The sequence below is a fragment of the Arachis hypogaea genome, chromosome 7, assembly GCF_003086295.3.
Source record: "Arachis hypogaea cultivar Tifrunner chromosome 7, arahy.Tifrunner.gnm2.J5K5, whole genome shotgun sequence".
Lineage (NCBI taxonomy): Eukaryota > Viridiplantae > Streptophyta > Magnoliopsida > Fabales > Fabaceae > Arachis > Arachis hypogaea.
Window position 1 is genome coordinate 76,009,684 of NC_092042.1, and position 11,518 is coordinate 76,021,201.

General features: G+C 33.2%; 1 protein-coding gene across 1 annotated transcript; it reads right to left on the minus strand.

Annotated features, from left to right (window-relative positions):
* Positions 1–703: 703 nt before the first annotated feature.
* Positions 704–6,106, minus strand: LOC112703508 (protein SRG1). The gene is made up of 4 exons (XM_025754982.3): positions 5,741–6,106; positions 3,930–4,177; positions 2,708–3,035; positions 704–1,313 (listed from the first exon to the last, which is right to left on the minus strand). Exons 1-4 carry the CDS (start codon positions 5,990–5,992, stop codon positions 1,053–1,055), a joined length of 1,089 nt encoding a protein of 362 aa, XP_025610767.1. The 5' UTR covers positions 5,993–6,106; the 3' UTR covers positions 704–1,052.
* Positions 6,107–11,518: the final 5,412 nt, after the last annotated feature.

Consider the following 11,518-nt stretch of genomic DNA (forward strand, 5'->3'; position numbering starts at 1 on the left):
CTGTAGATTGTGATTTCTGTAACTGAAAAATTCCGTAAACGATGAATAAATTGAAAATTGACGAGATGGACAAAGCGATGAACAAATTGATAATCAAAGAAATTTGATGGAAGATCATAATTATAGAATTGGGTAATTGAAATACAAATTAACGATATATTATGTACCAATTATTAATTTTAGTATTGAAAAAGATAAGATTTTTTTTTGTTGGTGACTTGAAAAAGATAAGATTAAAATATCTAAATTAAAATAAGATTGAAAAAAAAATAAGATAGAATTTTAAAGATAAGATAGATGAATAATAAAATAATAATTTATAAAATAAAAATAAATTTTAAATTAAATAATAGATAAATAATTAATTTATAAATAAAATTAAATAAAAATTATTTAATAATTATTAAAAAATATAAAAAATATATTTTGTTATTAGATCATTTAATAGTCCAAACATTCTGGACTATCCAATCCTTTACCAACTGAATAATCCTCAATCCTCTCGTTAACAGATGCTGATTTCACTTGAGTCCAGGTCTAAGCAGCAAGGGTTTCCTAGCTTCTAAACTTACTACTAACTTAATAATCTTATAGACTAGCTTCTATTCTATTTATTCCAAAAATTTAAACCAATACAAATAAGTAGGTTATATCTTTAATTTTAATTTAAATTCAAATACTATAATCAGAGAAGGGCTAACTGTTTAAGAATTACAAGCCTTCATTTCATTCAATAATATAATGCAACAGTCCAATAAGGCAACAATCGAGCATTAATTCTTGGAACATTGAAATAGGGTTTGGATCCTCTAAAGTTTGAATTTCACTTTAGAGGGTAAAGTGTGATTTTCTACCTTTGAATAGTTTTTATTTTATATTTATTTTTAGTCTCACTTATGAAATCAATAGTGAAAGATCACACTTTACTCTCTAAAGTGAAATTCAAAGTTGAGATGATCCAAATCCATTGAAATATATAGTGAAAATTAATGTTAAAGCCATTAAGTTTCTTATTTTTGTTTTTGTTTTTTCGTTTTTGTTCCCCATAAACTTCAATCTCGATGCTCTGTTAATATTCTCATAGCATCTATATAAGATTTTCCATCAAGTTTACGAGCAAATAATCCCTGTAGGTACTCCTTTAATTTGATTGTTTTGAATCGTGGTGGTGTTTCTTTAGTGATCAAACTTGATGCAGGACCTAATGTGGTATCATATCTTGGACTGTAAAATGTAGCAATAGAAAGCCTTTCCTGTTCAGAATTCACCACTGCTCGATGCTCTATACTTCGATATATCCCATTTGTTACAATCTGCATTATTTGTACGTAAATATGCAATCAAAATAACAAGTAGATATTGTAAAGAAAAAATAGAAAAGCCATATATATACTCAGTACAAATTCATATACAAAATCCACTTTTTTTTTTTTTTTTAATTTAGAGGTTGGATTTAATTTTAAGTCATACCAAAGTATCACACATCACATTTGTTAATTATTAGTTGTACTGCTTTTTAACTTATATAATATAATTTTTAATCTACACACAAAAGTGAAGAATGAGTAGTATTGCCTTGATATATAAGACAAAACAGTTAAGTATAACAAATTAGTCATTTCTCTTAAACTAATGGTCACTTTTTCTATAAATAAAGGTTGAATTACAATTCAAGCTCCCCTGCCCCTAAAAAAGCGTCTTATTTCATGCTTAATCCTTTATTACGTTAAAATACATAAGTAAATTGACTTTTTCTAAATATGTAAATTGACCCTTAATACATTTTTCATCGATTATTATAAAAAATTAATTGAACATACTTATCAAAGGCGTGAAAATGACATATTTAAGAAGGAAAATATTAAACGGTGAATACTTTTAGTATATAAAAAAAGAGTTGGTCAGCATTAGTTAAACGTAGAATAAAACTAAAAAAAGAGTATTGATCACCCAGAATTTCTCATTTAAGAAAATTCAGGAGGCAGCTTCACATTACCACAAGTTCAAGGGATTAAACATAATTATTATGGGCAAAATTGCATATTGTAAAGTCAAAGGATAGATTTGCCGACTTAGACAAGTTTATCTAGGGGTGGACATAGCCAGGTCGATTCGAAGATCGGGTTCGATTCCGAACATTTTAAAGATTTATTTGGTGTGATTTCATCGGGTCTAAGATTGGATAAGAGTCTCAAAAATAGACCTGGTCGTTATTTTGGGCGTCAGGTCAAGGCGAATCCAGCTTTACTTGACTTCACCCGATTCATGTACACCCTAAGAAAACTAAAAAAAATATATATATTTTAAATTAATTTTAATATCATGTTATATTAATTATAAGTTTATTGTTTTATTTTTAATCACACTTGTTGAATTAGAAAATAGATCAAAAAAGCATTAAATTAAAATTTATGGACAAATTCAAATTCAAATATGGATATCAATTTTTCGATGATAAATTTTTTCTTTATAAATAAGTGCTTCATAAATAAATTTTTTTATAAATTATTGTTAAAACGTTAAAGATCCGATTTTCACCCGATTTGTATGCGATTTTTATCCCCATGAACATCCCTGAGTTTATCAACCAATTTATATATTTTTAAAGCATATAATTAGCTGAAGTTTAATTAGAAAGTGTGAAATATAGTTAATCGTAAAATAAATCCGTGATATAGGTGAATAATATAATAAAGTATGCATGTACCTCCAAGATATCCCCAATGTTAACAATGAAGGCATTAGGGAGGGGTGTGACAGGAACCCATATACCATCTTTCTTTATTTGTAGCCCTTCAACTTCACTAACTTGTAGGAGAATGGTTAAACCTCCTCCATCTGAATGTGGTGTGAGACCAATAACCTTCTCTGGCTCAGGACATGGAGGGTAATAATTCATTCTCATGGATTGTATTCCATCTATTTCAAATAACTCCCTCATTTCTTTTTCATCCATATTCAAAGCTATTCCCATTTGTTTAATAATAACATTGCCTAGATTTTTCAGCTCCTCTGAGTAAAGTTCTAGAGTCTCTCTGCAGGCCCACAAAAAACCCAAAATCACAATTAACACACATAATATATTTTTTAAGCATTTTTTGCTGTTAATTAACCTCCAAACTATATTAAGTACTAAATAATTAATAAAATATTTACACATAAAATTGTCATTATATAAGGTTATTTTGGTAACTAATTATGTAATAAATTTTTCGAGTTTAGGTTTCTTAAGTAGTGTACAACACTACACCTGATCAAATTATAGTGATAGTTAATTGTATTTAATAGAAGGTTACAAAATAAATTAATAGTTCTAATAATGAAAAATTTTAAGTATGAACAATTATAAGTTTATAACTATAGAAAATACAAATTCATTTAGGCTTTTGTTTGGATATAGAAAAGAAAATGGAAGGAAATGACCTACTTTGTGTAAATTTATTGAACTATTTTTTTTATTAATATCAAGTTGTTTACATTATTTATGGTTAAGATTACAAAGTTTAAATTTTTCATGGTTAAATGTAATTCATAAGAGATTTTTATTTTTTATTTTTGTCAAGATACACCTTTACACCCTAAGGTACATATACAGACACTCCTTTTTAGGATTGATAATATATATCTTACCTGAAGGTATTCAATTCGGACTAATCTGTTCAGCTAAAAAAAAATTTGGTTTTGGTTAATTAATTAAAAATTAATTTTTAAAATTTAGTTTTGATTAACAAACTTTTAATAATATGGATATAATTTTTAAAATTATTTTATTAAATTGGATAACCAAAATTTAGTTATGATTTTTTATCCAATTAACTATATTTTATATTTTAAATGTACACCCCTAAGAGCATCATAAATAAAATCACATTCCAAATAAATAAAATCATATAGATACACACATAATTGACAAATAGAAAGATCAAAACCTGAAAGGAAGAGGAAGGTTTGGAAATAGGTGGGGCAATCTCATGTGAGTTGGAAGAGTGGACATATAATAGATATCAGCCCAATCAAGTTTTTGGTCTTCACTCACAACAAAAGCTTGTCCAAACCCTTCAACATATTGAGAAGTTTGCCAAAACTTTTTCTTCTCTGACATTGGAAGGTTGAAGAAATCCTTAGTCTCCAACTTTACTTTCTCTATTAAAGAAGGGCTAACTCCATGATTTACCAGCTATATTAACAAATCAAATATAATTAACAGTAATCCCAGATAAAGCATGAATTGGCATAAAGTTTAAGTGATCCAAGTATCTGAAAACTTTAAATTATACTTGATAACAAATATTTTTTTTGGTTAAATTACTCTATTAGTAGATATATTTTTATCAAATTTATAATTAAGTTCATACGTTTTAAAAGTTTTTAATTGGGTCATACATCAATTTTAAATTTATATCACTCTATCGTTTAAAAAATGGGGAATTCTATGGTGATATTAGTTTTGGTGGCTAATAAGAATGACATAAATTTGACTTACAAATAAAATATTAACATATGACATGATAAATTTATGACCAAAATAATTCTCTCTCTCTTATAATTTTTTATTATTATTTTTATATCAAAATAATTTCTTATATTATAAAAAATAATTTTTAAAAAATAAAACCAAAATAATTTTTTCATTATATTTATAATTGTTATTTTATTATTATTTTTATTTTTAAAAAGTAGTTTTTTATAATTATTTTTACTAAAATAATTTTTTATAATTATTTTTATTTTTCAATTATTTTTTATTATTATTTTTAATAATTTCTAAAAAAGCACCAAAATTATTTTTTTAATTATTTTTGTTTTAAAAAATAGTTTATAATTATTTTATTATTATTTTTGTCAAAATAATTTTTTATAATTATTTTTTTTGTAATTTTAAAAAACTAATACCAAAATATATTCTCTCTTATAATTTTTTATAATTATTTTTAAAGTAACACCAAGAGAGAATATTATTTTGATGTTAGTTTTTTAAAATTATAAAAAATTATTTTGGTAAAAATAATAATAAAAATAATTATAAAAAATTATTTTTTAAAAATATAAATAATTAAAAAATAATTTTGATGTTAGTTTTAGAAATTATTAAAAAATAAAAATAATTATAAAAACTTATTTTAGTAAAATAATGATAAGAAATTATTTTTAAAAATAAAATAATAAAGTAATAAAATAATAATTATACATATAATTAAAAAATTGTTTTAGTGTTATTTTTTTAAAGTTATTATTTATAATTATAAAAATAATTATAAGAAATTATTTTAATAAAAATAATCATAAAAAATTATAAGAGAGATAAAATTATTTTGATTATAAATTTAGATGTCATGTGTTAATATTTTATTTGTAGGTCAAACTTATGTCATTGTTAGCTACCAAAATTAATGCCATTATAGAACTTCCCTTAAAAATTATTTAACTTAATAAAATATATTGAGGTATATTTACTAATAGTATAAAATGGATGTAAAATTTTTATAACATTTATTGTTAAAAAAATCTAATTACAAATTAAAAATTAGTATAAAAATTCAATTAAAAACTTTTAAAAAATAAAAATTTAAATTACAAATTTAAATAATTATAAAGACTAAGAAAATAATTTAACCCATTTTTTTCAATTATGAAGAGTATAAAGTGGAAATAATATTGACTCGGTTTTTTTCTTTTTTCAAATGATAGATATTATATAAACTGCAGACATATAATAGAAGATTTTGGAGGAAAAAAAGACCTGAAAAAATCCCCAATCTTTGCATGCAAGGTGAAACTTAGACAATTCAGAATTCCCATGTTGAGTAGAAAGCAATTTCTGCAAATCAATAACTGGAATCTCAAGAGCAAGATCAGTTTCAGAGATGGCCAAATCTTCATGTTGCTGAGGATGAACGTATCTTTGTGGCACAGTTGAAATTTTGTGTTTGGCTAATTCTTGAACTGATGGCACAAGAATTGAAGTCCCATATGGGTTCTTGATCTCATCCATTGCTCAATATAATCGTGTCCTTATTGTCAACTCTTAATTGTTTTGAATATATATAATGACAAGCAAATTCAATCAGCCCTATCTAATTTTTTTTATTTTTCTAACATGCACAGTGACAAAGCTAACAACTTGCTTATAGCTTTCAAAAAACGTGAATATTGTCGTGAGCAATGTTAGGAGCAAGCAATTTTTGTGATTGTTAGCCATTAATTAGTCGTTAATGATGATTTAATGATGTGAGATTGATGTAACCTTTTTCTGCTGGTTATATGTTGGCCAAAATTTAACAAAATTGCTGGTCCCTAGACTTTTTCTATTGTCGTATCTGAGTGGCTTTCTATCTAGAAGAACTATTACTATCATTATTGGGAAACACGTGTCATAATCCTATATGTGATGGAACTAATAGGTGGTGTTGCTATTTGAATTTGGGGACTGAAAATTCCAAAAGTTTGAAAAAAATTATTAATTAGTAATATTTCAGCACAAGATCCAGATGACAGAAATGTTTGGTAAGACACCTACCGACTACAGTAAGGTCATGTATTCTAGGAAACTGCCAAATTAGGATTAGATTGTGGAAATCTCCTATCATATGCACAAATATCAATTTCCTACGCATCACAGATTCACTTTCGCATTCACACATATTCAAGGGTTTTATTTGCTATTCCTTTAACTATTGAGTATTGCCAAAATTCTAACTCGAATGTAACATATTAAAAGACATTATGTTTTATCCTTCAACCAAAATAATTCTTTTTTCATTATTTATTTTCCGATACAAATATGAGTGGCGATCCTCCTGCTATCTGTTTAACTCGTCAAAAAAAAGCCGCCAAAATTAAATTGTTTGTTTTTTTTGGTCAAGTGAATTAGACAACCTCCAATCATAGTTATCACAACACAGCCACGCTGTTAGAGAATCATTAGAATCAATTTAGATCAATTAGCATCGTCTATATTTATATAGCATATCTGTACATTAATTGTAGGATTCTATGTCTTTATTACTTTGATTCATTTAGCACCTATAAATACCCCTTGTATATTGTACCCGACACACAACTTAATAATACACTTTTCACATCATTTTCTCAGTCTCTTGTTTCTATCATGGTATCAAGAGCTTAGGTCTTTTTTTTTTCAATGAATATTAGTTCATAGCCCCTTTGTTTTTTCCTTGTCGGCAGTGTTCTTTGGCCTCCTATTTCGTTCTCTTTTTGACGCTTTGGTTCGTCACCCCCATAACCCTCTTGTTCGTCTTGTCGCCGTGATTCCAACGCCACCATAACCGTCGCCATCAGCCGCCGGACGCGCCGCCACGCGCCGCCGGAAGACGCTGCCACGACCAGCTTGATCTTCCTTCCAGATTCCACCCGTGCCTCTTTGCTCGAAATTTTCGAGCTGTTTCCGACGCTTTGGTTCGTCACCTCCGGTATCATTGTGTTCTTCTCTCCGTCAGCTTTCCAACGCCGCCAAGATCGCCGCCAACGACCACCGCACGCGCCTCCACGCGCCGTCAGAACATTGCTGTCCACCACCATTCTTTCTCATCCAGAGGCTTCAGCAGCCGTTGGATCTTCGTGCAGATCGGACGTCCCTGGAGCGTCCACGTGTCACAAGGTAAGCTGGTTGGCAACCCTGACCCGCGACGACCCGACCCGACCCGCCCTTTGCCCGCGTGCCACCTGTGCGCCAGCGTGCCTCCTTCCGCCTATCCGGTGCTGCCACGTATCGTCACTCGCTGACGTGGCGCTGACGCATCGCTGACGTGGCGCTGACGTGGACCCTCCCTAAGATTTTTTGGTGAGCTCTTTTCGATTCCGCGCTCTGTTTTCTCGTTTTCTGCCCCGAATTTGCAGTTTTCTTCTTCCTTTGCTATTTCTTCTATTACTATGGAAAACCCGGATGTCTTTCAGCCTATCCCTGTTATTCTTAATGGCTCCAACTATGCACATTGGGTTGAAGCCATGCGAGGATTTCTTAAAGGGAGAAAATTATGGCGATATGTAACTGGTGATATTGCTTGTCCTATTAAGCCAACTGTATCCAAAGATGGTGCCTCCAAATCCAAGGAGGATGCTGAGAAGGAGAAGGACTATGCAGAGAAATTGGAAGATTGGGATAGTAAAAATCATCAGATTATCACTTGGTTCCGCAACACTTCTACTCCGGGCATTCACTTACAGTTTGGGCGTTTTGAAACTGCTAAAGAGGTATGGGATCATTTGGCGAAACGTTACACTATCTCTGATCTCTCTCATCAGTACCAATTGCTTAAGGAACTTCATAGCCTTAAGCAAGAACGTGGCCAAGCAGTTTTTGATTTTCTTGCTCAGATGGAGATTATTTGGGATCAGTTGACCTCCTGTGAGTCTGTTCTTAAAGATCCCGCCGATGCTAAGGCATATGAGGATTATCGGAACCGGACACGTCTCATCCAATTTCTGATGGCACTTACTGATGACTATGAGCCGGTCAGGGCTTCTCTTCTTCATCAGAATCCCTTGCCTAGTCTTGAAGATGCTCTTCCTCGTCTTAAGTCTGAAGAAACGCGCTTGAGATTGCTTCGTTCTAAAAGTGAAACCGTCTTTGCTGCCACCGATAGAAAGGGAAAAATCTGTCGCAATTGTAATCGGACTGGGCATTCCTTCTCCGACTGTCCTTCTATTGAATGTCGTAAGTGCAAACAAAAAGGCCACATTAGCTCCAACTGCTCGAAACTGTTCTGCCATTATTGTAAGCTCTCGGGTCACTTGATTGCTACCTGTCCTACTCGACCACCTCGCTCAGATCAGAACAAGTATCAACCTCGTCCCAACAACTCTTCGCATGTGCCTGTCTCTTCTGCTGCTGCTGCTACTGAGTCCACCTCTTCCACTTCTCTCAACACACCTTCTGTCTCTCCATCAGATATTGAAACCCTTCTTCGGCAACTTCTCTCTTTTTCTGGTAATACCCCTGCTACTCTTTCCACCCCTCCAGGTAATTCTAAATGGTATTTTGATTCTGGTTGTTTCAATCATATGTCTCCTTTGCGTCATCTTTTTTCATCGTTGTCTCCCGCTACAAATGCACCTTCTGTTAACACTGCTAATGGTTCCCTCTTGCATGCAACACATCATGGGGTTATTTCACAGTCCAATATTCATCTTTCTGATGCTTATTTTATTCCAAAATTGAATTTTAATCTTATCTCTGTCGGTCAGCTTGTTGAACTTGGTTTTGATGTCATTTTTTCAAATTCTGGATGTCGTGTGCAGGATCGTCGGACGGGAAAGATCATCGGGACTGGATGTAAGGTTGGACGCTTATTTGAGCTCGAGAACCTTCATGTTCCCTCTACCAATCTCTGTGCTGCTTCCTCTCCATCTACTCTTCACTTGTGGCACCGACGTCTTGCCCATAGCTCCTTAGGCAAATTACGTCCTCTTATATCTACGGGTGTTTTAGGTCAAGTTCAAAATGAGTCTTTAGATTGCATTTCTTGTCGCACTGCAAAACAACCTGCCCTATCCTTTAATAATAATTCATCTATTGCATGCTCTCCTTTTGATCTTATTCATTCTGATGTTTGGGGACCCGCTCCCACCGCTTCTATGGGAGGGGCTCGATATTTTGTCCTCTTTATTGATGATTATTCCCGTTTTACTTGGGTCTATTTGATGACTAATCGTTGTGAGTTGCCTCAGATTTATATTAACTTTGCCACTATGGTTCGAACTCAGTTTTCAAAGGTCATTAAAATTTTCAGACGTGATAATGCTATGGAATATCGTGACTCCAAACTTTTAAATTTTCTCGCTGAATAGGGTACTTTGTCCGAATTTTCTTGTCCTGGTACCTCTCAACAAAATGGCAGAGCTGAGCGTAAACACCGTCATATTCTTGACTCTGTCCGTGCGATGCTTATTTCCTCTTCCTGTCCTGAGCGTGCTTGGGGTGAAGCTGTCCTCACTGCTGTTCATGCTATCAATAGACTCCCTTCTTCTGTTCTTGGTAACACTACTCCCTTTGAGCGTCTTTATCGTACTTCTCCTAATTACAGTTCTCTCCGTGTTTTTGGTTGTGTCTGTTTTGTCCTTCTTCAGCCTCATGAACATAATAAGCTTGAACCTCGGGCTCGCATGTGTTGTTTTCTTGGGTATGCTTCTGAACATAAGGGTTATCGTTGTTGGGATCCTATCTCTCGCCGTATTCGTATATCTCGTCATGTTGTCTTCTGGGAACATCACATGTTCTCTAGTTTTTCCTCCTTTGAGTCCATTCCTTCTACTCCATCACCGTTTTTTACTAACCCAAATGTTGATCTCTTTCCTAGTGATGATACTACAGGGTCTACCCCAAGTCCACCACTCGAGGCTCCTGATCCTTCACCTTCTCCATCTCCCGATGATTCCAGTCCGGACGGCGATCCCACTCCTAGCGTCATGCCTCCTCCTCCCACTCGTTCTTCTAGGGTAAGGAATCCCCCTCCTCATCTTCTTGATTATCATTGCTTTTCTACTATTCTTCATCAACATGAACCTAAGTCATTCAGAGAAGCCTCCACAAATCCAAATTGGCAACAAGCAATGCAGGAAGAAATACAGGCACTTGAAAAAGCACACACTTGGGATTTGGTTGATCCTCCTTCTGATCAGGAAGTTGTGGGCAGTAGATGGGTATACAAGATCAAGACTCGCTCTGATGGCTCTATTGACCGTTATAAGGCACGATTGGTTGCTCAAGGTTGTACGCAAGAGTATGGTATTGATTATGAAGAGACTTTTGCTCCTGTTGCTCGCCTTACGTCTGTTAGAGCTCTCCTCGCCATTGCTGCGGTTAAAAGATGGTCTCTCAGTCAGATGGATGTGAAGAATGCATTTCTTAATGGGGATTTGAAACAGAGAGTCTATATGAAACCACCTCCAGGATATCCTTGTCCTTCCAGTAAGGTTTGTCTCCTTCGCAAGGCACTTTATGGACTTAAGCAAGCTCCTCGTGAATGGTTTGACAAGTTCAGCACTACCATATGCAGTCTTGGCTTTATTTCTAGTCCTCATGAGAATGCGCTTTTCATTCGTAAAAGCGACCGTGGAGTTGTTCTTCTACTTTTGTATGTTGATGACATGATCATTACTGGAGATGATGTTGATGGTATCTCTGATCTCAAGACCTCACTTCAGCGTACCTTTGAAATGAAGGATCTTGGTTCTCTCAGCTATTTTCTTGGTCTCGAGGTCATCTCCACAGATGATGGCATTTATCTCTCTCAGGCTAAGTATGCTTCAGATCTCCTTGCTCGCGCTGGGATTACAGATAGTCGCACCGAATCTACTCCTCTTGAGCCTAATGTTCGATTTACCCCTATGGATGGCACTGTTTTGGATAATCCGACACTTTATCGCCAGTTAGTTGGCGGTCTCGTCTACTTGACTGTCACCCGACCAGACATTGCCTATCCAGTTCATGTTCTCAGCCAGTTCTTGTCTGCTCCCCGTACTACTCACTATGCGGCAGTTCTTCGCATTCTTCAGTATG

What these genes read in the sequence shown, in the direction of transcription:
- LOC112703508 (XM_025754982.3), bottom strand. Translation starts at nt 5,992, where the DNA reads ATGGATGAGATCAAGAACCCATATGGGACTTCAATTCTTGTGCCATCA. An exon ending in AAGATTGGGGATTTTTTCAG is followed by an intron (nt 4,178 to 5,740) that starts GTCTTTTTTTCC and finishes TTGTTAATATAG; the next exon opens with CTGGTAAATCATGGAGTTAG. An exon ending in AACCTTCCTCTTCCTTTCAG is followed by an intron (nt 3,036 to 3,929) that starts GTTTTGATCTTT and finishes GTGGGCCTGCAG; the next exon opens with AGAGACTCTAGAACTTTACT.